The 23121-nt window shown below is 33.4% G+C and overlaps 5 protein-coding genes across 7 annotated transcripts; 3 read left to right on the top strand and 2 right to left on the bottom strand.

Moving 5' to 3' along the window:
• Nucleotides 1–923: 923 nt before the first annotated feature.
• LOC107186133 (suppressor APC domain-containing protein 2) lies at nucleotides 924–2717 on the top strand. The gene is made up of 4 exons (XM_015573944.1): nucleotides 924–1836; nucleotides 2068–2214; nucleotides 2291–2503; nucleotides 2571–2717. Exons 1-4 carry the CDS (start codon nucleotides 991–993, stop codon nucleotides 2715–2717), a joined length of 1353 nt encoding a protein of 450 aa, XP_015429430.1. The 5' UTR covers nucleotides 924–990.
• A 1844-nt stretch (nucleotides 2718–4561) lies between these two features.
• On the top strand, nucleotides 4562–6636 carry LOC107186138 (protein crumbs homolog 2-like). The gene is made up of 4 exons (XM_015573950.1): nucleotides 4562–4610; nucleotides 5875–6018; nucleotides 6144–6272; nucleotides 6515–6636. Exons 1-4 carry the CDS (start codon nucleotides 4562–4564, stop codon nucleotides 6577–6579), a joined length of 387 nt encoding a protein of 128 aa, XP_015429436.1. The 3' UTR covers nucleotides 6580–6636.
• A 1225-nt stretch (nucleotides 6637–7861) lies between these two features.
• LOC107186127 (cold shock domain-containing protein E1) lies at nucleotides 7862–11676 on the bottom strand. Its single transcript, XM_015573938.1, has 10 exons — nucleotides 11111–11676; nucleotides 10853–11032; nucleotides 10574–10764; nucleotides 10282–10492; nucleotides 9973–10202; nucleotides 9632–9893; nucleotides 9316–9552; nucleotides 9036–9241; nucleotides 8384–8968; nucleotides 7862–8283 (listed from the first exon to the last, which is right to left on the bottom strand). Exons 1-10 carry the CDS (start codon nucleotides 11504–11506, stop codon nucleotides 8115–8117), a joined length of 2667 nt encoding a protein of 888 aa, XP_015429424.1. The 5' UTR covers nucleotides 11507–11676; the 3' UTR covers nucleotides 7862–8114.
• A 2456-nt stretch (nucleotides 11677–14132) lies between these two features.
• LOC107186125 (ataxin-3-like) lies at nucleotides 14133–16250 on the bottom strand. 3 transcript variants are annotated; one of them, XM_015573934.1, is made up of 5 exons: nucleotides 16106–16250; nucleotides 15864–16028; nucleotides 15187–15323; nucleotides 14842–14996; nucleotides 14133–14764 (listed from the first exon to the last, which is right to left on the bottom strand). In XM_015573934.1, the coding sequence occupies exons 1-5, from the start codon at nucleotides 16127–16129 to the stop codon at nucleotides 14133–14135; spliced, it is 1113 nt and encodes a 370-aa protein (XP_015429420.1). In that variant the 5' UTR covers nucleotides 16130–16250. The 3 variants fall into 3 exon arrangements, with proteins under 3 accessions (XP_015429420.1, XP_015429422.1, XP_015429421.1); XM_015573936.1 differs by having other exon boundaries at nucleotides 15864–16024; nucleotides 16106–16143; XM_015573935.1 differs by having other exon boundaries at nucleotides 15864–16042; nucleotides 16106–16130.
• A 1034-nt stretch (nucleotides 16251–17284) lies between these two features.
• On the top strand, nucleotides 17285–21233 carry LOC107186126 (SRSF protein kinase 3). The gene is made up of 6 exons (XM_015573937.1): nucleotides 17285–17821; nucleotides 18909–19122; nucleotides 19205–19520; nucleotides 19720–20295; nucleotides 20370–20664; nucleotides 20745–21233. The coding sequence occupies exons 1-6, from the start codon at nucleotides 17634–17636 to the stop codon at nucleotides 21034–21036; spliced, it is 1881 nt and encodes a 626-aa protein (XP_015429423.1). The 5' UTR covers nucleotides 17285–17633; the 3' UTR covers nucleotides 21037–21233.
• The last annotated feature ends 1888 nt before the right edge of the window (nucleotides 21234–23121 follow it).

Genomic DNA, 23121 nt, shown 5'->3' on the forward strand with positions numbered 1-23121 from the left:
CATACTGCCAACAGACAATGACATAATTTGTCTAAAAAACCATAGCTATCTGTTTCCACATTTGACTTGAGTTTTTCTGGCAAAGCCTGCTGACAAAATGATAAAGCAAGTTGACAGCAAATTAGCAGCAAGTCCTGCAACACAACCTAGGCTAACTAACATAGGTCAATTCATAACCTAGGCTATATTGCAAGACATGCTGCTAATCTGCTGCCAATTTCCGTGCAAGTTATTGATAGCAGATCTTGCATCAAACTTGTAGCCATATTGAATACATAATATTATAACAAGCTTTGGACAAAATTTGACTTTGCAGGTTTGGCTGACTAGGTTTATTACGTTAAGTGTTTATGTATTATTACTTCGCACTTGATTCTTTCAACCAATTTCGAATAAATTTGGAAAATTTTGTTTATTTATTATATTTAATAAAATTGATATATTTATATCGGAATCGCGTATCTTTCATAGAATAATTTAATATGTTATTTTTCTGTACATACGTTTTTTAAACATTTAATCTAAGAAGGTCAGTCTTTGAAAACTGTTTTTATGAGCAAAATAACTATAGTAAGTTCTAGTTATGTACCTTCATAACCGTTCGATACACCTGTTCCATCTGTTGTGCATACAATTACAAGTTCAATGAGGTTATTTGAAAAAGAAGATTGGAGTTATTAACAAAAAATTGATAGAAAAATGTATTCAAAAAATGTTGAACGTAGTCAAATCTATAAGGGATAATTTAGTTGATAATTTAATAATATGTGTTAATAAATGTCCCGTATAGGAAGAAACACCTGTCAGGTGAATAAAACAATGATCAATTAACAATGGCTAATTATAAGTAAACGATTAATTCGAAAAACGATTCATGAAAGAAACAATGGAACATCTTCCAGCGTTAGAAAGATAACGTATAATTGTAAAATATTTAAACGATTATATGTGGCTTTAATAACCATACTTTAAGCACTCTTGTATATAAACATGGCGCAAATACAAACTTCAGGCGCTGATGGGCTGCCAAAACATTTTGTCAGTGCCATGCGTACGCTTTTTGATATAATGGATGATCAAAATACAGGGTTTGTCAAATTTTCGGACATTGAAGGTAGATGGCAAGATGATGGAACACAAGGTCTTCCAAAAGGTGTTTTAGACAGTCTTAAAAAAGTTACACCATCCAATGGTTTGTTATCTTTCGAAAGGTTTTGCACAGGGCTCAAAATCTGTCTACTACAAATTCAAGCAGAGTCTGATTCCAAAAAACATGGTGGCCAACCAAATAGACCACCGTCTGCACCAATTCTTATTCCAGATAGTCAAACTAAGGCAACATGGACATCTCCGAATACAGCAACTATAAGACCAAATAATGCCATATCTCAACAGCGAACCTTAAGTATGCCACAGTTATTAGCAGGTCGTAAAGATGCCAATGCACAGTTAGAATTAACGGATAGTAGAAATGGAGCAGAATCAAAACTAAACAAAGCATATGGACCCCCAAAACCTCCTAGGACTGGAGCTGCATTAGAAGCTAGAATTATTAACACCGATAGAAATTTTGACAAGTCTGAAATTCGAACAGTATTACAGAATTGGCAAATGGGTTTATTAATGAATGATGATAAAACTATAGAGAAACGACAATTGTCAGCAGTAAATTGTAGACCAGATACAAGAACGTTATTAAGACCAACTCGGGTATTGGGAGATGGTAAAGCAGTTGACTTACAAAATAATCAAATTGGTTTTCAACTTAAAAAACCACTAAATCGCCGTAGAGAACCTAGACGTCATACGTTGCAGAATGGTATTGATTATAATATGGTAAAGATGTTCTCCTCTAGGATTCCCAACTAACAATTGGTGATCGGTTGTGGGTTTGCATGAAATATAATAACTATTAACATACCACATAACTGTGTAACTTTTATCAAATATTAGTTAGCTTCTAATGTACATAATTCTATGCAACATTCTTATAGATTGGATAGTTGGGAAACCTGTGTTTCAATTTTCGTTAAACAAAAAGTTATTTCATTCTGCTTTTATTTTTAGATGAAAAGAATGAAACAAATTGAGCAAGAGAAAGATGTATTACTTCAGGGTCTAGCTGCAGTTGATAAAGCTAGGGAATGGTATTTGAAACAAATATCTGCTACTCAAGAAAAGATAAAACATCTTGGACGTATGGGATCTCATGTGGTATACAGATTTTCTAGTTATGTTTTATAACATTACATTATATATGTTTCACTGACAATTTACCTCCTTTTTTTAGGAGCAATGGACAGAAGCACAGCAGGAACGTCTGGAACTACAACGTGCTCGGGTGTTGGAAGTCAATAGACACCTTTCTGCATTGATAAGTAGCTGGGAACATGGGGGTCTTCCTCTACATATGAATCTTGCCTTTCTTAGTACTCCAACATCTACACAACTTCAACAAGATATGCTTTCTAGGCTCAAGCAACAAAATCACCGACTAACAGAAGTGAGTGAATAAAAGTAAATATACAATACTAAATAAATATTAATGTTTTATAAAAATTGTAACATAGGAAGTTAGCAAAAAAAGCCAACGAATAGTGATACTTGAACAAGAAAAGGATAATTTGGTGCGAGAATTATATAATAGACAAGGTGGTATGGTTCAGTCTCGAAGAGCAACAATGATCCACGAACAACATGACCAAACATTCATGTAAGGTACTAACAATAACCATGTCAGTTCTTGTATTTAACAGAAAACTATATTCTATATAAATATTCCTTTTTAGAATATAACATCAGAAAGAAGATTTGCCATTGAAGACACTGATTATGAATTTTTATATGAAGTATCAGCTATAAATTTTTGTATACCTAAAGAAAATGATAGTTATATTCAAACTTCAAGTTAAGTTTGTAAAGTATTTGTTAATTATTCAGGGTACTAATACTCAAATTTAGATGTATAATGTAAACAAAGTGCCTTAAAACATTTATAATCCGTCCAAGAATCTAAAGATTATTACACTTTTGCCAATAAATTATTATTATAATTAATAAACTTCCTTGACCCAATTATTCGTTCTATTATGATATTGCTATCACAATCTCGAACTACACATAAAATTCAATGATTAGCATTACGTGTCCAGCACAGCTTTCTGTTATCTTGCAGAGAAAAGGTTTTGTAAGAAAATTGCGCAAACAAATTCTGCATATTCGACGGTGCGCGCCACGTCTACTTCCGGCATTATGACCGTAATGTCAAATGTTATCGAATTTTAAAATGTGATAATATGCTTCCCCCCAATCGTTCAACAGTGTTATTTCCATTAAATTTACCAAGAATGTTTAAAAAATGAAAATATTCCATTTAGTAATACTGAAAATGTACTTAACACAAATACAAAAAATTATAAAAGTATAATAAACGTTCAGAAGTTCTAGAATAGTAAGGATTTGCTGTCCACTACATACACACGTACAGAATAGAAATTTCGAATATGAACTCCAGTTATTTCTAAACCTTAGAACTTTACTGTCGACCATGTGGTCCGTTCGAGAAAATATATGGTGGGTCACATGATAAATGAGGGCTGATCCAGTGTCATATAACACTTCAGACTTCAGACATTTCAGTATATATCTCAATATCTTCATAAAGTAACCATATTACGTTTTTACTTAAAAATGAAATATAAAGATGTACAAGTAAACTGTACGAATCGTTGAAAAAAAAATATGCCACAGATTGATAAACCTGCTGTACTTTACATATGTTAATTATACATCAACCACACTACTTTGACTAGGAACTTTTATAGCATTCACCCGATTTTCTAGATATTGCCCTTATCGGACCATTGCATTTATTTAGATATCGGGGAGATTCTTTATTAACAAAAAAACAGAAATGTTATCTAATTTATAACGAACTAACGAAATCATTCCAAAAATGGGAAAAAATTGTAAAAGGAAGTAGAACATAATATGTTACAAATTAAAAACTATGGATCGCGAGATTGTACCCTCAAAAATGCAATTAACATTCTGAACAGCTCAACAATTTTAATAATATGCAGTAGCAAGCCATCGTATACGCGAACAATAGGACATTACAGTTCCAAGCAGGCTGTTAAAAGACATTGATGGTATGTGGTAGTCACCGACTGATTAACCACCCCACGCATGGTTTCTTGGTCTCTGGTGACATCCTAGCTAAGCGCGTTAGTCTGTATTTAGTTAACCGTCGTCGAGGGGCAATTGCCTCCAGCTGCCCGGAGTCAACAGTTCAGTTCGGTCAGCGCGCTCAGTGTGTATCAGTGTGTATCGTCCGTTCGACGAGCACGAGCAGTAAGCACGAATTTCCTTCCGACGATAGTGCATGGTGTGAGACGCGAAGCCCCTTCAAACGGTCGACCTCTGACCCCGCCGAGATCAGGAAAAGCCTATCTGCAGGCGCGCCGGTCGTCGATCTTCGTTTTTGAACTCAACAATCAGCCGGATTATCATTATCGGGACTTCTCGTCCGGATTCCGTGTGAGACCTCTTTAAGCCCACCATGTTACCAAGATTGGTACCGCCACTAATTCTGATAATTGTAACTGTAGGTATGAACACGTTCCTTGCGCCTTGCGTTTCATACATTCAAAAATATCGACATGCTCGATCATTCTTCATATTCCTCGCACTTCGCTCACGGAACACGTAAAAATAAGCTTTGCATGGACATAATGTTACATACTTTACATTAAACTTTGTTAATATATGAAACTTCCATTTCTCAAACGTTTCTGAATGATAGATGTTAGAATATAAAAATTGTAATAGTTTTGAAAAGCGTATTTAGACTTACGTGTGGCTTACGTATTGGCCCACTGCAGGTCACAGTGTTAGCGAAGTGTTAAGAAAATAATAAGACTTTGTTCATTCATCGATTTAATTTGCCCGTGTCTTTGTATGAACATTTTGAACGAACGAGATAATTAAGTTAAAGATATCTATATTTTATAGGATATTAAAATATCTAAATTAATCGCAAGGATATTTGTTTCTCTTTATAATATTATTGATTATTTTGTTTCGGTAGATAATTCGGTTAGAGTAAAATAAATATTGAACGTTCGTTTGAAAGGAACATCTTGGTTCATTTACCGAGTACACTCAGATAAAGCGGTACGATAAAGAAGCGTACTTTTATAGATGCACATTCCGTGTTTCTTCGTATTGCTTCCATTCTATATGAATATTAATGACGATAGTAAAGATTTTACATTCGAAAAATCAATTAACCCACGCAGACATGGCTTTATCTCCTTAAACATTTATCAATTTAAACAAGTGGGAAGTGCAGCGGACACATCCGGTAGAAATAGTTGCCTGAGGCAGCATGTCTCTTCGTAGCATTATCTCTTCAGGGTAAATAAACTACAGATACGTTCACTGCGTATGTAACGTTCGCTTGGAAAGCTTTGCAGAAAATTTGAGACCGTGATTTGTCCCTTGAATATCTCTTATGCATCTACATAATATTGTCGTTGTTGATTTTGCATAATTTGTCATCTATTGATAAATGCGGCGCTCCTTTTGCGCTATCGTTATTTAATCTTAAAACAAGGTAATTAAGCGTTTATCATTGCTTTTGTGATGAATATGTAACAGTATATAAATATGATAAATCGATATATTTTAATTATTAATGTAAATAGAATTTTATAAAAAATATTTCTATTTATTGCAAAATAACTGTCATTATTAATTAATCATTATAGTAATTATTGTTATTTGCATTTTTAGAAATATAAGATTCCACATTTTTAAATTAATTTCAGTATTTTATAAATATCATTACTTCATCATTACTTTTTATTTTAGCTATAAGCACACTGTCGCGAGCTTGCGATTTGGATCAAATGCAATATGGATGTCGCATCTATAATGCACAATGCAGATGCGGTTATGGTTGTTCTTCGGAATATAGATATAATAATAATGAGGATTGTAAAGAAGCGTTAAGAGGTAATGACATACCTGTAAATTGCATTAACGTGAACTTAACGAGCAATTGTGGTTCAGTTTATTATACTCTTGCACCAGTTTTTTTTTTCGTTTAATTTTGTATTATTCTGTAATTATTTTTCCAGGCAAGCGTAGCGATACATGCTATAGATTACCTTGTTTGAACGGTGGGTCTTGCTTGCAAATATCGTCGGAGCCTGGATTTAAATGCCGTTGCGAAGGAACTGGTTATTATGGGCCATTATGCGAAACACGTTAGTAACTATTGTTATCGATCAAAGATAATTAATAACTATATTTATAATTTGCAGTCTCATATTTGGTTACATTCAATTCCCAAAGTAATCACGAATATGACATTTTCAATCACCCAAGTAATAGTCTTGATATATGATTACCTAGAGTTAAATAACAAAGTGAAATTTTAATGACTGTAGTAAATAGAAATATTGTTGGAAAAAGTCCGTTTAATAAAATGATAATTGTGTTATTTCAGCTTGTCCGGGACTGAGCTATCTACGTCTCCGAGGACCTTTCCCATATGAATGCGTTGTGATCTGATTTACAATTTTTCTTATTCTTATCTATTCCAAATCAAATACATTCACTATTAAATACAGAAAATAAACACGTTTTGTGACAATTTCCACATCTGTGTACATACATAATAAATACATATTGTATATATCATAATATTCTTGTAGATTATAATTTGTAAATTTTTATTACAAATTGTCAATGTAGATATATGACAAATGTCAATGACACGTATTTACTACAATACTTTCAAGAAAACATGATTTCTACACTATTTGAATTCTGTGATTAAAAAGAGAGGTACAGTTGATATTTCCACTGTTTATTCATCAATAATTTTACAATATGTATGCACATGATGTGTTGGATCCATGAGTTGTCAGACAAACGATTAGTTTGTACCGTGCTTGTGTTATGACTTTGTTCTTATTTTTACTCCTTTCATCTATTTCTACATAATGCCACGTGTACCTCGCTTGCTGTTTCTGATGGCAAAACTTATAAAATTCGATTCTGTTACTCTTCGCATAAGTACTTTTTTGTCATTTTTTTGTTTTTGCATTATATATCGACTGAATCCGTAATACTAGTTTGATTTTACAACACGAGACTGCATCAGGAACTTAACGGCATGTACATATATTTATATATTATATATTATCTAGGACAAACAATTGGCCAGTTGTAACTGTTTTTTTTACAGATTCATAGATACTTTTTTTCAATAGAGTGACACGTTACAATGATTCATATAATAAAACACATGTCTGCTCCTTCCACTAAAAAATTATTTAAATTCACAAGTTTCAGCAAGTGATGCGGATACATTTTTTTCTTCTCTTTTGATTATACAGCCAATCAGTATTTTTATATATAATATATATATGATGCATTTTGCATGTGACTTCGTTTTCGTCTATTGTACATTTCAAACTGATTGTAGTTTACATTATAGGTAAAACAAATACTCTAAAGAAAATAATATAAATAAATGTTGTATCAACATGTACGTATATTCTTATAAAGACAGATGAGACATTATCTTCGAACATTACAAACAGGCAGGTTGTCAACGGCTCAATATTAAATTATTTTCCAATCTATATCCTGTACTTATAATAAACTGAAGGAAGGAAACGTTTGTCAAATTTTTATAGAGAAAAATATTTGGCAATTAAAAGGATCAATAACATTTCACAACTATTATTTTACTCTTCAGAAAATCTATTATGCGATGTTACAAAATGAAACAAGATTTTCAACAGTTTTTTTTAGTAAAATTAAATAGTTCAGACAAACTGCCCCCCTAATTATTTTCATACTTTATAAGATGATAAAATGACTCGTTGTTTTTTTAATTTTATATTCTCCTTTTTCTCAACAAGATCATAATCCAATCGATTATTATCAATATTATTATTGTTGTCACATTAGTCTCAATTTGGCAAATGTTTACGATCATGCTTATAATAATAATAATCTCGGTACCGAAGTGTATAGACTAAAAACAAGTAATGTAGATTACAATTTGGATAAGCATTAACCGTTTCGATACGACATTACTCTTGGATGGCACCAGGGGTATGCTGGGTTCTTTCCTGACTAAATCCACGCGTGCCGTCTGGCCCCTTTGGTTGTCTAACAACTGTTAATTTAGGACCTGTGTCTTCCATAGATGTAGTACGTAATCGACTGATCAAACGTTCGGGCCGTTGTTGGACTGAATCGCTGTGCAATATATATATGTATATATATAAACAGATATTAATAGATTAGTTCATAAGACTGATACAAGAAGATACATAATTCGTAAAAATGTATAATTTACCTTATTCGTGTTACATTGCATGCAGACGATTTACCGGTACGTTGATTCGTGATCAAAACATATTCAACCGGGTCTCCTGGCTGAAGTGTTGCGTGGTCTCGAACTTCGCTCATGTGGAAGAACAATTTCTTACCCTCATCAACCTCATACGAAAGAAAACCAAAAGGACCTTTTACTGCATCCACCGTTGCTCTTCTTTTTTTCCTAACTGCTACAATATTACAAGCATGACCTGCAGAGTCCACCTGTAACTGTACAGGGTCACCAGCTTGTAACAGCTCGCGTTTATTGACCAGTCCCATAATTCTAAACTCGTATTCTGGGGTATCTTCATCTTCAGTAGTAACATTTATCTTTATCAAACCGGCGTACTCTGCCTGATCAGGATTTGCACTTCGTAATGGTCGTACTACCGTTCCATCAAGCACTTCGCTAACTGGTGTCGGCCTAGGAATGCTTCCACGAGGTACCAATTTAACGTAATCCGCTGCAACACAACCACCGTTACCTCTACCATTTCCGGAAGTGATTGTACACTCAATATCCGCTCCTACTTCCAAAGTACTAACATCTCCTTCGAAATTGCTAAAGAATACAAAGATATGTATTACAAGTGTGTAGTAAAAGACTTGATTTATGTAAAAGTTATTACCTGAAGTGAAAAAATATTTCTTTATCATGATTTACAGTCTCAATAAAACCAAATCCATCTTTCAGAGCAGCAATGAAGCCCTGACAAACTTGACTGTTCAACTTTTTGGTGCCATTCTGAGTTTTTTCACCAGAAGAATTCACTAGAGATATGTCAACAGCAACAAGTTCTTTATTTCGTTTCACTTGACAAATACTAAATTGAACCTAAAATAAATCTCTAACTTCAGTAACAGTGTATTCAAAACTGGTTCTCCCAATGAATAAAAATAATAATGTACCTTGTCACCTAACTTTGGAATATTTTTTGGATCGCAATCTTTGCTAAAGTAAATAACACTCTTTTGTTGATTCTCTTTCATGTATCCAATGAGACCAGGCACCAAGCCATTTACGCCTTGAACAATAGTACCTGGTAAATCTTTGTCTATGATTGTTTCAAACTGAACCGTACCAGCTGGTAAATGTTTCAACCTAATCGCACTTTGTCGATTATTCGAAAATGATGAAGATGGATCCTATTGTGAAAAACAGTAATAATTCATATTAAGATTAAAATAATATTCAATATATACTTCTGAAGAAAATTATGCTTACTTGAATAACTGTAAATTCAACTTCATCTCCAACACTAATTTCTCTATCAACATCAAGAACTTCGTTGAAATGAAAGAATAGACGCGTGTCGCGATCTACACAACGAATGAAACCAAATCCATCTTTGAGTGCAGCAATAAGGCCTTGTTCTCGTCTCTCACCAGACACATTAAAAGATTCAGGTAACAACAATATTTCAGTAGCTCTTTTGAGTTGATCTCTAGTATCTGTAGCAATGCGAAATTGGACCCAGTCCCCATGTCTAAAAACACATACTAATTTTTAGTCGTTTCAATAAACTATGAAACAATCATTCATGCGGGTGATATAACTATTTGTACCTGAGAGTAAAATCTCCTTTCTGATCTTTGTCACCAAAAGGAATTTCGACTTCAAAATGATCTGAATCTCTATAACGAATTCTTCCAGGTAATGGATCACTTTGATGACGAGCCGCATTACCCCTTTCTAGAGGTTTTAATACCTGCCCTTTTACTATTTCATTGCAGACTTCTTCAAATACTACAGACCCAGGTGGTAATTTGGTAATGTTACAAGCTACCTCTTTGCCCTGAAAAGAATTCAGAATTTCACTTACTAAAACAATAAAGTGACAGTTAATTTTATATAAAATAAATATACACTCTTACATTTCGTGTTTGTATTATAAATTCAACATCGTCACCTAGTCGAAGTTCTTCTTTCATAGATTTAGTTTCGCTAAAGTGGAAGAAAATCTCTTTAACCACATCAGCACGTTCAATAAACCCAAAATTTTCCTTCATTGAGCATACTACTCCACGATAGCGAATTGGATGTGCTGGATTTTCCAATCTTACATGACATGCACCCAGATTTCCACTACAATTAAATTCAAGGGATTGTATTAACTCTGTACATTTGTGTTTCGATAAATATAGTAAAAAAATATAGATTATATACCGTTGATTAGTAGCAATTTGAAATGACACTTTATCACCAGTACGCAAAGTAACATTTCCTTCAACATCATCCTTTGTATATGGCAAAAAAAAACATTCTCCTCTGTTTTCGTAACTGATACGCCCTTGTGAATCACCACTCGCGTGTAATTCTGTAGTAACGTTTCCTGTAACTCGTTCTTCGCTTAGCACCTAAATTACGAGATTTTATAAATTTAGATATTTAATTATGTACAGTTCCATTTCAGAAATGTAAATATAATATGTATGATATACTGACCACCTCCGGAGATATCTTACTAACTGTACTAGCAATTGGCTTCCCTGTTCGTCGGTCATAAGTCATTTCAAATTCAACTGGATCTCCAATTTTTAAGTGCTCTATGTTACCACTAAATTGGCTAAAATGAAAGAACAGCCTTGCTTGTCTTTCACAGCACTGTATAAATCCATAAGAATGCTAAAAAAGAATGGAAGAAAATGCACTTATTGTGTAAGTGCAAAAATGTAAAGTGTCCTATGATAATGAGATTCTTACTAATAATTTTTCAATTATTCCAGTTTCTCGTGTCCCTTGGTTAGCAGACTGATCCTGATAAGTGGAATTATTTGTTAATGGTTCTTTTGTGTAACCAGGATTTCCTTCCATTTCAGTAAATGTTCCAAAAGGAAATCTGGTGACTTCATTACGTGATGGCTCAGTATTGGTGTAACCTGCATAGTGTATATTATTCTTTCCACTTCCCGGAGGTGAATCCGTCATATAATGATCACCGCTGTAGTTGGTACCATTTCGGTAGATATGAGTTGCTGATTGATGCGATCCCGTGATAACTTTGGGACTCGGTATAGCCATAGACTTATAATCAAGTATTGCAGGGTCAGAGTTCATGATTGGCGGCTGGAACGTTTTCCACTGAGGATTCTTGGACATAGTTTCGAATTTGCACAATTTTAAATGTAATCTTTACGTATAAGTATTCCTTTTCTTTTGAAACAATTACTTAATTTCTTTTTATGTTCACTTCCGTTTCACCACAATATATATATATACTTATATTTAGAAATTTTTAGTCTTTTCAATTATTTAAGTGTTAACATAGATATCACAGAACGGTTCTTGGTACCTTATATCTTTGTTCACTATTATAATGTTACAAGAACTTAATATGGAGGAAGAGAGGCTCTTTAAAATGCCGCAGAAATGCAGCTCTGTTGTGACCAAGAAGTGGAAGGAAGGTTTTGAATGTATTTTGACATTTATCATAAATTATATATCAGCGAGTACCTCTGCAACTCTGTGCGAAATTGGCACTCCTTTTAAATACAAATACAAGTGTTTTATTAACCAAGAGCAGCACAATCTCAGCCGCAATCAAAATCACGGTCACGGGCACTTTATGGCTTACCTAACTCTTTCTCACAAAGCTTGTGTACACAATATACAAATGAACAATATTAGTTAATGTTGATTTACGAATGAATACAAGTACAAAATTCTTAGCACATCATAGACCATTGATACTTTCCACATATGTAATGCATGAGTGTTATAACAAGTGTTTGATATTTACTCAATTTAGCATACAATAGAACAACCGTGTTTCCTTTTAAACAACAGTCATCCTTTATAAAAGGAGTAAATTAAAAAACATAGGAGATTTAAAGGATAAATGTTGACTTGAAAATCCTCAGATGTCTTCAATGCGTGCTGAGTGTGATTGTGTTGTTCCAATATTTCTATATTAGCGTTCCTTTCTTCAGCATTTAATTGTGAAATTTACAGTGAGCCGTGGTTTCAAAAATGTCCTAAACTAACAATTACACAAGCTGAAATAAAAAACAAATACATTCATTTTAGTATAGAGTAACAAGAATTATTGCAATAAAAACTTAATACATATTCAAATAGAAAGGATCACAAGCTTTCTAATGTAACATTCTAGAAAATTAGAAAATAGTATTTATTTGTCAGTTAAAAAAGTACCTGCAGTAATTAAATTTACAGTTGCACTTGCAACTAATTCACTTAATCACATAGCGAATCAATTACATGCAATCAATTGTTTCATAAAATTATATATAGTTAAAAAATATGTACCATTTATGAAACATTTTATATATCAGTCTTATATTCTGAATTTCAGATCATAACTTTTCTTCCACTTAAACCAAGTAAAAAATACATTTTTACCGAAGTTACTGTTTCATTTGTACGTATAGGTTATTACATATTTTGCACTTTATAGCGATACGAATATTTAAGTATATAAGATAATTCACAATATATTTATTGTATTCTATTTGTGGTTTTATATGAGATAAACAAGATATTCGTAATAATTGACTGCCAGTTTGACATTGACTTTTTGTGCTCCAACTGGTAGTGTTTTCTCAATGTTTTTTTACTTGTTTCTTTCGATTTTATTCGTGCTCCATATATCTCGTTTACCGATGTTATATAGCCAATGGAAGCATTAGTGTCGTCGATTTAAGATTTAAATCATACTTCTCGAGCGTTACTATACTAAGATAGATTACTTGAACACCCACATGAAAATGTTTGAAATATATGTAAAGATGTAAGCATTGCAAGTGTATATATGGAACGTAACTAAACGCGTATCATTCTGTCGAATTTCGTGTGGTGCATTTCAAATTCCAGGCGACAGTACTTATTTCCGGAATAGTTCAAAACAAAAATCCAATATATTATACGTGCTTGCCAGTTATAAGATTCTAATTTTTTTATGAGATCGCTCGTTTCTTTAAGTATCCATAAAAATTTATCGGTTTCCCACGGACTTATGGAATATGAATATGCTTCACAGAGAATGAATAATCCTGCAGAATCTAATTGTTTCGTTAAAAAACTTGTAATCGAACGGCTTTAGAAAGTTTTATGAAACTCACCACGACACAGCACAGCACTGACGACATGCCGCCATGTTGAATGTCAACATTCAGCATTCACATACAAAACAGGAGCAACCACAGAGCAGCTACAGTTAAAATCTCGGTTCATAGCCTTCTGGTAATATTGCAACGAAAAAATGTATTCGTTCGTTGTATTCTTTGCAAAAACATATAAATCTTGCATTCAAAGACCAATAAGAATACAACGTATTTAAAAAATGTTAAGTTAAAATAAACTGGAAAATAAAAAGAGAAGTGTGTTTTTGAATACATAACAGAAAACTTTGATCCAATAGTATTGAAGTGTCCTGAGAAAATTGTGGTTCACAGTATTTTCTTGAAAGTAAAAACACAAATAATTTCTTTAGTAAATTCAAAACAGAAATCAGTTTTTCATGTGATAAAGGAATTGGTAATAATGATAAAATAATAGACACTAGGTACTCCAATAATTATTAAACCAGTAGTTTCAACATACACGTATGCTTTATTTTTACATTTACTTCTCGGATCTTTATTGTTAGTAGTATACAAAGTAACTAGTTATTTATAATTTACAAATAAAATATGTTTTAATAATAATGACAGTAATAGTAATGTAATAATAGTAACGGTAATAATGTTAAAAAAAATTTTTGCACATATTAAGTATTCAGTTTTTGAGATGTTTCTGTACTTGATGGCCTTGAATATATACCAAAATGATTTAATCGACGCCAACGTAAATCTTCAGGTTCAGGTGTTGGTGGAGCAGTGACGCATTCTAAACTCAGTTGAAGAGCTCTTCTTAAATCATCATCGTCATCTGTGTCATCAGATATATTTGTTGTACGAGTTGCTTTATTGTCATTATGAAGATCTAATCTCAATTTAAGAGACTCGTCAATATCATCTTTATTATTTTCTAAATCTAACTGCAGTGCCCTTTGCAACTCTATATTCTTATCATCGTTTTCTTCTCTTCCTTCAACTTTTATAGGAATTATCCTTTCTCGTGGCTTATTCACCATTATCTCTTCTTTAGACGTTGATGCTTTACTATACGCAGTTGAATCTATAGTTCTTAATAAATTAGATGTACTTGGTACTTTAACTTCTCCTAAATCAAGCGTAGCTTTTAAGAGTTCATCCTCCTCCTTAGTACCCAAACGATAACCTTTTGATTCTGGTTTTAAAGGAGCTTTTCCTTTTGGTACAGCTACTACTGGATTTCTCATAAGAACATCATCTGCGGTACATTGAGGAAGTGTACCAATAACGATAAAGATAGAGTAACCTATTGAAAAGTATATTTTGTATTTAATATACTGTAATTACTACGATTCAGATGTCTTCAATATATATTATACTTACCTTCTTGTATCAACTGAGCTAAATACATTGCAAGATAAGTATCTGATATAAGTTGTGGTCCACTCAACATTGAATTTAGATTAAACCACTGTTTCCCAATTTTTCTTATGGTAAACCAATGACCTTTATAGTTACAAATATATGCTTTCATCTGTCTAAAAAACACATCTCCTTTTTACTATATACTTACATAAAGAATAAATTATTATATGGTAATGAGAATGAGAATGAATATAAACTTGATGATCCGTTTTAATAATGGAACATATTCTATTATTTCTTTTTATTGGAAAATCATTAAAAAACTTCTGAAATGAAGGTATGAATGAATGAGTAATAACCTACGAAGGATCTTTCCGTGCCATTAAAGCTGCTGATTCTGTACTATTATATGGGACTAGTTCTAATTCCAAAACCTTCAATGCCCTGCTAATAACTTGAACTGAAAAGTATCCACTATCATCCATATTTCCTGATGGTTGCTGTATAAACAAATTAATATTCTTTATTACATATAATATTAACATTTATTAGTGCATAAAATCTTGTGCTATGTTTAGTAGAGTTTTTAAAAAGTATAATTGACATTCATTAGACACTTTGCTTGACTATATTTTGATTCATTCTTTACTTGCATGAACACAAAATGTATTTAACTGAAATACAACTACTTATTGGTGGTCAAACATGTATTTTTGTTAAACTTTAGATATTTATTCAATTTGAAAAATTAAGAATTAAAAAGAAATGTACTTTTGATACTTACAGTTTTATTAAGGTATTAAATAAAGATTAATGCTTTTATTTTATTGCAGCCTTCTAAATCTAACCATTCTAAATCACATACCAGAAATATATAAAGATCTATAGTGTAATTATCATTATATTTTACTCATTGATAGTTAGACTTAAGCTAAAACATTTGAGTTTAGAATCTATTAAACAAATTAAATGTACACTGTAACATAAAATAAAATAAAAGCAGAAAGAAAACAGTGAAATTAAAATATAGAAACACTTACCTCTAAGAAGAGTTTGTAATCTTCACTATCAATACCAGATTCTGCCATCCTCATTCTTTCCTCTTTATCCAGTTCGTGTCCAAAACTGGCAAGATCTACTGCATTAAAGTATGGTCCTTGTAAAAGTGCATTTAAACAATGTTGTGCGCACAAATATCCTTCTTGCTATAACAAATTGTCTTATTAATATGCTACAGACACGAAAAGACCGTTAACTTTTTGTTGCGCTTATTATTATTTACCTTCTCGTGAAATATTGTTTCCATTTCGTCAATATTTGTCCAACGTAGTGCGTAAAATACACAGACATTAAATAAGAAATAATTACGTTATACGTCGGTCAAGCATAAAAGATTTCTGTGATCAAACGTCACACACAAAAATATTTTTTGGTTATAACCAAAAACACATAATGTATAGTAGAGTACGACATTACGTATTATGATGCACACCTATTCTGCTGCTACCTAACAACAGATTTTATAGTTATCACCACAAACGATATGCAAGGATAGACCTAACATCCAATACATTTTTTTAGCCCGATTTTCTGGGGTCCAGTCAGGGCGTTCCACCTGATAATACCCACAATTCATGCGGTATCGTTAACGTTGGGTAGTGACAATTCAACGGTGTTGGGGTTCTTGATTGCTCCTGATTCCCCAAAAATGGGGTTACATATGTTGCGTTCATTTACTCGGTATTGAAACAAATGTATCGAGTAATGCACTCGTATTTACTTGTATTGATTTATCCCTAGCTCCAGTTATTGTCCTTTCTCTCTTATGTCGACTTCAGCCCTACCATAAGACCGCGCAGTCTATTATATACAGAGGGTGTTCCAAAATAGCTTCGACCCCCAGAATGAGGGGTTCCCGGGATGATTTGAAATAACTTTTTCCTTGGCAAAAATGTCATTTAAGATTTTGTTAACGAGATATTAACGAAAAACCCTGACCAATCTTAGCACGAGTCTGCCGGTCGAGTTCCCGCGGTAGCGTCGGCTACCAATCGCAGCGCGTAGCTTACGTTACCGTAGAAGCTCGGCCGGCAGACTCGCGCTCTGATTGGTCGGGGTTTTTCGCTAATATCTTGTAAACAAAGCCTCGATTAACATTTTTAGTAAGGAAAAAGTTGTTTCAAATCATCCTAGGAACCCCTTATTTCTGGAAGTCGAAGCTATTTTGGGATACCTTGTATGCTATGGAAAACCTTAAGCCAGGTACAAAATACTCGACAGGTTGCGTATCGATGTACACATTTAGTCCCTAATCGGCGAGAAGCATCGGAAACTACAAAATTCTTATTCAAGGGCTTTGGCCGAATTCGAGCCTCGTCTGCTACTACGGCATAGACAAGGATATCGAGTATCGAGTACCGAGACCAAGTGCGAACGAAGGGGATCGACTTGATCTAGAAGCAAGGTTGTAGCGTGTCGGAGAGTACAACGCATCGACGGACTTGTACAAGACGACACCTGCTCTGGTCGAAACGGGAAACCGGAGAGACACGGTGACGGCGGGGGCGGCCATACTCAAACAACCGCCGAGCGAAGTGCGCGGCACAACGCAGAAATGAGACGATAATAAAATCGTATTATATCGTTTCTAGACAATCTTGGGGACGAGGTGTAAACGGATATAAGTGTCTGTATTGAAACGTGAAAGAACAACAAAATTGTACGGAAGGTAGTGAAAACGGAACAAGTGTGGGAAGTGTAAAGAGAAAGAGGATAGAAACGGGCCAACAAATCGAGATATAAAGGACGGTATGAGTGCGAAGACGGACGTGAACAGGCGGGTCCTAGCGATTCAGGCCAAGAAAAAAAGGCACAAGCCGAGTAAACGTAAAGGAAAGGGAAATTCTCAGGGAGAATCAGATACACCAGGAGCTCAATGCTCGAAGACATCAGCCGCTCGACAAGATCAACAAAGTTCAGATTTCTACCTCGGAAAGAGGTACCTGACTAGCTTTTATTAATGTGTTATTTCATTTTTTCGTTGACCTCTCTTGTTGACAGTTTGTAATTTAAGCAAATTTCGGTTTGACACATGTCTCGTTATAAAATTTTCTGTTGGTTTCTTTTTGCCGTTTAACGATGGTAAAATGTTGTCGGTGAACTGTTTTGGGTACAATAAGGAACGTGCAGATGTGTCTGTCCTTCGTTAATCACATACAGGACAGTCTCTTTTTGAACAGAACAGAGTTTAAATTATAAAATTCAATGCATATATACACAGTGCAGAATATTAAGAGTATTTACTCTTATTGGAAGAGATGTAGTATGATCATAAAATCAAGCAGGAGCTACAGTACTCGTGTTTCTGACACTGGAACAAAAGTATTGATAGAAATATGGGATATGAAGGGTTATTGGCTTTACCCTAGGGTGGTATGAACTGTTTAAACCCTATTTCAGTTTTTTTCTGGCTACTTCAGCATCAATGATTGTTTAAAAGTATAAAGAAACACCAATACTGCAAATACTAATTAAAATTCATAGTTTTCCTGCTAGTTAAAGAATTGTTATTAATTGCTAGTATTATTCTTTTGAGGCAAATAAGCAGAATGTTGTATTCACAGTTCTGTATTTTGTGGTCTTAGTATGACCTGTTTGTCAGAGATCTACTTTATGACCACATTACATCATTTTCATTACTTATAACCAGTCGCTTTATAAAAAGGAGCATGTTTGATAATGTTTAAGAAATATTAAACAAAGTTGTAAGGTTTTCAATAATTAAAGGAGGTATGAACTAGTAATTTTCTTGTTTTTTTTTTCTAAGAAGATTAAATTTAAAATGTTGATTTACAAATGTAACTGCTACAAACTAGATTCAAATAACTTACAGAATAATTCCTAAGTACAAATTCATAAACAATAAAAAGCTATCCTTTACCAAAATGATTGACTAAATATTCTTAATGCATTACAGTTGGCATATAATTTAAACTTTACCTTTCATGTATTTAAATATTTTAGTTTTTTTATTTTAGACTCATGTTTTTGCTATTTTTATTTGTTTCTTTAAATGAAACTTATAGAGTGGAACCATGCCATAGCTCCAGTAATGAAACAATAGAAGATGATGATGAGGTATACAGTAGTGAGGACGAAGAACAAGAGGATAGCAGTGATTACTGCAAAGGTGGATATCATCCAGTCAAAATAGGAGATTTATTTTTAAATCGCTATCATGTAACTCGTAAACTTGGTTGGGGCCATTTTTCAACAGTTTGGCTATGCTGGGATTTACAAGTATGTACATAAATCAGAGAAAAACAAAATATTTTTATGATTATTAAGTAAACAAGGGGAATGTCTTGAATATGTTCTGCAGGACAAACGATTTGTGGCACTTAAAGTGGTGAAATCTGCATCCCATTTTACTGAAACTGCATTGGATGAAATTAAATTATTAAAAGACGTGCGTGACACAGATCCAAGTGATCCTAAACGCAATAAAACCGTCCAGTTGCTCAATGATTTCAAAATCAGTGGCATTAATGGTTTGCATGTTTGCATGGTATTTGAAGTGCTTGGACATAATCTCCTTAAACTGATCATCAAATCCAACTATAGAGGAATTCCAAGGAATAATGTTAAACGTATCATCAGACAAGTACTTGAAGGTCTTGATTACCTCCATAATAAATGTAAGACAAATTTAAAAAAAAACTTGTTTCATATTCATTAGTAGTATTTGTGTAAATGTATGACAAAATAAAAAATTGGAACTTATTTTAGTGAAATGTGAATTGAAAGTATTTCGAATTACATTCAGCAAATATTTTTCCAACATTAAATTAGTATTGAAATGCATTGTTATTTCAGAATATTCGTTTCTTTTTTCAGGTAAAATTATTCATACAGATATTAAACCTGAAAATGTTCTTATTTGTGTCGATGAAGCTTATATACGAAAGTTAGCATGGGAAGCTATTGAACTGCATTCTTTAGGTATGAGATTACCAGTATCGCTAATTTCGACTGCGCCAAAGGAATTTCAAGAACCTATTCCTAATTCGAAAATGTCAAAGAATAAAAAGAAGAAACTCAAAAAGAAAGCTAAACGTCAAAATGAATTGTTAAGGAAGCAAGTTGAACAGATTGAAGAACTTGAGGAGCAAAATAAAGTGGTGGCAAATAACACAAATGGAGAATTAGAAACAAATAGTCCAGATCAGGATATAAATACAGAAAGTATAGAAGATAATACTGAAAGCAAAGGTTCACCTGACATTTCAGAACCGTCAGCACCTTCATTGCACATAAACGGTGTGGATAGTTTAGGGGGTGGAGAGAAAGTAGAGAATCAATTACCTCAACAATCTGAAAAGATGGACAATGCAAACTTATGTGATGTAGAAAAAAGTTGCGGAGAAGGGGTATTACCACCTGACCATGAAGATACAGACGAGTGTAGCGAAGGTAAAATTTGTTCAGAAAATGACACTAATTAATGGTATGTTTATGACTATATTTTATTGGTATTTATTTTACAGGTCGTAATTTGCAGCCACCTGACAGTAAACAATTGAAACGAGCGTCCATAGCTCCCTTAAATCCCGCTATAGTGGAATGTGATGTTGAAGTGAAAATAGCGGACCTCGGAAATGCATGTTGGGTGCACAAAAAATTCACAGATGATATTCAAACTCGTCAGTACAGATCATTAGAAGTGTTACTAGGATCGGGATATGATACTTCAGCAGATATATGGTCCACTGCCTGTATGGCATTTGAATTAGCAACTGGTGACTATCTTTTTGAACCGCATAGTGGCAAAGATTATTGCAGGTAAGAAGCAACATTGCTCCTTTGTTTATTTCAATATTTTCTGTTCCACTTATTTATGTTATAAAATGTATTTCTTGCAGAGATGAAGACCATTTAGCACATATTATTGAATTACTTGGAGAAATACCAATACGGATTGCTCTTTCCGGCAAGAACTCTAAAATATTCTTTAATAAGAAGGGCGAGTTAAAGCATATTACTGGATTGAAACCTTGGGGACTGTACGAGGTGCTTACAGAAAAATATGAATGGTCACCAAGAGAAGCACGCGAGTTTGAAGAGTTCCTAACTCCGATGCTTGAATTCGACCCGAGAATGCGAGCGACAGCAGCAGAGTGTCTGAAGCATCCGTGGCTGCAAATCAAAAAGTGATTGTGTTTTTTATCGTTTTATTTTTAAATTCTTCAACTTCTACCATCCTGATATAATCATAAGTCGAGAGTGTGACAAGAAGCAACGACCTGCAGGTGTCAGGTTCTTTCATATTATATACAGTGTTTTATTTCCATATAACGAGTGCATTGTTATTGAAAACGCACACGATAAAATTATTTAATATTTAATATACACGAGCGAATTGTAATATATATATATTGTTATAGAATGCAAAATTATTAAGAACGTATCTTATAAAATGTTGTCATTCAGAAAAGTTTTTTTTTATCTTTTTTTTAATGCTGATAATTTGATAGAATTATCATTTACATCCGATTAGTACTTCATTTAGTAGTACGGATAATTTCAAGCGGCGAGGGAGAAAAATTCGAACCATTGATGAGGAAAGAGCTTGCTACATTCCGCCAAATTCCGTATGCAGTTGGGTACGCTTCTGGTTGTAACACTCTCGACAGTGGCTGCCTATTTGTGTATTTATAAATTTGTTAAATCATGTTTTTCATTTAGTAATGATATCTTAAATTAAACTTTCTTAGTACTTTATTGTTTTACACGGTCATCGTTGGACTATCCTTCGTACTTGTCACTTAATTTATCAACAAATATCCCAAGAGTCATGGGACCTACTCATAATGTACTTCAAGCAAGAGCAGGCGCAATGTTACTACTAGAACGATCATTAAAATTTTTATTAATTTTAAATTAATCGGAATTTGGTGATAGCAGGTTTTTTCATTGTGATCTTTCCTTGTGCTTAATTAATATTCAAGAAGATATAATAATAACTACTACTATTATGTTGATAATTAAAAAAAATAATACTCATTATACATACGCCGGAACGTGTGTTTAAGGAACTGAACCTTTGTACAAATTCAATGTATGCAGACATATGTTAGTGACATATTGTTAGTATAATTAAGAGTTGGTCACCAGATTCTTGGTAGAACAGCCAATACAATATCATTATGATTCGGAATAAGACAGTGCATAGTTCAAATATTATAAACAATAAAGTTACGTTTCAAAAGAGAGAACATTTGTAATAGAATTATTACCTAATCGAATTTCATTGTGAGAATCATCATAAAGGACATATACACTGTCTGATTTCGAATAACGACCGAGGTACTGATTGTGGCACACACTTTCGTTCAAGTTATTGTAAGTTTCTTTATATTGCTAAGGCATAACATATACATAATGTAAAATTACGAAGAAAGGAGGCGAGTTTCTAGATCGTGACTGATATTTCGGCGAACATAAAAATATCGTGATACAAGGATACAAAGGATGTGTGATGTTAAGTTCTGCGCGACCTTTACTTCGAGCTGTTGACTGATTATTGAGCTCTCTCCCGATAACTTGTCTTCTATTTTATAACGAAAGCGAAACGGTATGCTCACTGGACATTCGACGTTGCAAACGTATTTTGTACCGTTGAATTCTATTTTATGCTTCCAAACGAATGTTCTGTTTCGCTTCGCCTGCCAGTTGAAGATCGTTTTCATTAAAAAAGGTATTACTGAACCGAAAACATTTCGTACGAAACCAAGAGTGGAGACGCATACGAAGGATACTTACTAAAAATAGTGTTCCATTAAAATGGATAATGAACTTCTTCCGGGTAAAAGAGGATAATTATTTCACAGTTTAAATGTGAATAACCTTTATTGAAATGGTTAAAAAATCAATACCTATGTTTTTAACAAAATTGTTCTAAAAATCACGTATACTTTGAATGGGATATTTGCAAATTAAGACTCAAAAAAAGATACCGAGAGATTTTAATATCTGCAGAGAAATAAAAACGAGTACCAGTTGAGATTACAGTAGACTTTCATTCTGTTCTTGTATATAAATGCAATTAGTGCTGTCCATAAATGGGTCCCCTTACATAGTTGCGTTTTCTTTTACACACTATATATTAACAGGGGGGAAATTCCAGAACTTAATGGTGGACAGCACTGCCCTAAGCGGAAAGTGCCTCTTCTATCCGTGCTACTACGATCAACGAAATTTGACCGAAGACACAACAAAACAACTGTATTTTATGGATTT

The sequence above is a fragment of the Dufourea novaeangliae genome, unplaced genomic scaffold (assembly GCF_001272555.1).
Source record: "Dufourea novaeangliae isolate 0120121106 unplaced genomic scaffold, ASM127255v1 scaffold69, whole genome shotgun sequence".
Classification (NCBI taxonomy): Eukaryota; Metazoa; Arthropoda; class Insecta; order Hymenoptera; family Halictidae; genus Dufourea; species Dufourea novaeangliae.

What these genes read in the sequence shown, in the direction of transcription:
- LOC107186133 (XM_015573944.1), top strand. Translation starts at nt 991, where the DNA reads ATGGCGCAAATACAAACTTCAGGCGCTGATGGGCTGCCAAAACATTTT. An exon ending in ATGGTATTGATTATAATATG is followed by an intron (nt 1,837 to 2,067) that starts GTAAAGATGTTC and finishes TTTTATTTTTAG; the next exon opens with ATGAAAAGAATGAAACAAAT. An exon ending in AAAATCACCGACTAACAGAA is followed by an intron (nt 2,504 to 2,570) that starts GTGAGTGAATAA and finishes ATTGTAACATAG; the next exon opens with GAAGTTAGCAAAAAAAGCCA.
- LOC107186138 (XM_015573950.1), top strand. Translation starts at nt 4,562, where the DNA reads ATGTTACCAAGATTGGTACCGCCACTAATTCTGATAATTGTAACTGTA. An exon ending in TCTGATAATTGTAACTGTAG is followed by an intron (nt 4,611 to 5,874) that starts GTATGAACACGT and finishes TTTTTATTTTAG; the next exon opens with CTATAAGCACACTGTCGCGA. An exon ending in TTGTAAAGAAGCGTTAAGAG is followed by an intron (nt 6,019 to 6,143) that starts GTAATGACATAC and finishes TTATTTTTCCAG; the next exon opens with GCAAGCGTAGCGATACATGC.
- LOC107186127 (XM_015573938.1), bottom strand. Translation starts at nt 11,506, where the DNA reads ATGTCCAAGAATCCTCAGTGGAAAACGTTCCAGCCGCCAATCATGAAC. An exon ending in GAATAATTGAAAAATTATTA is followed by an intron (nt 11,033 to 11,110) that starts GTAAGAATCTCA and finishes ATTCTTTTTTAG; the next exon opens with CATTCTTATGGATTTATACA. An exon ending in CAAATTGCTACTAATCAACG is followed by an intron (nt 10,493 to 10,573) that starts GTATATAATCTA and finishes ATTTAATTGTAG; the next exon opens with TGGAAATCTGGGTGCATGTC.
- LOC107186125 (XM_015573934.1), bottom strand. Translation starts at nt 16,129, where the DNA reads ATGGAAACAATATTTCACGAGAAG. An exon ending in ATTACAAACTCTTCTTAGAG is followed by an intron (nt 15,324 to 15,863) that starts GTAAGTGTTTCT and finishes TTGTTTATACAG; the next exon opens with CAACCATCAGGAAATATGGA. An exon ending in ATGGCACGGAAAGATCCTTC is followed by an intron (nt 14,997 to 15,186) that starts GTAGGTTATTAC and finishes TGTGTTTTTTAG; the next exon opens with ACAGATGAAAGCATATATTT.
- LOC107186126 (XM_015573937.1), top strand. Translation starts at nt 17,634, where the DNA reads ATGAGTGCGAAGACGGACGTGAACAGGCGGGTCCTAGCGATTCAGGCC. An exon ending in GGCTATGCTGGGATTTACAA is followed by an intron (nt 19,123 to 19,204) that starts GTATGTACATAA and finishes TATGTTCTGCAG; the next exon opens with GACAAACGATTTGTGGCACT. An exon ending in TGATTACCTCCATAATAAAT is followed by an intron (nt 19,521 to 19,719) that starts GTAAGACAAATT and finishes TTCTTTTTTCAG; the next exon opens with GTAAAATTATTCATACAGAT.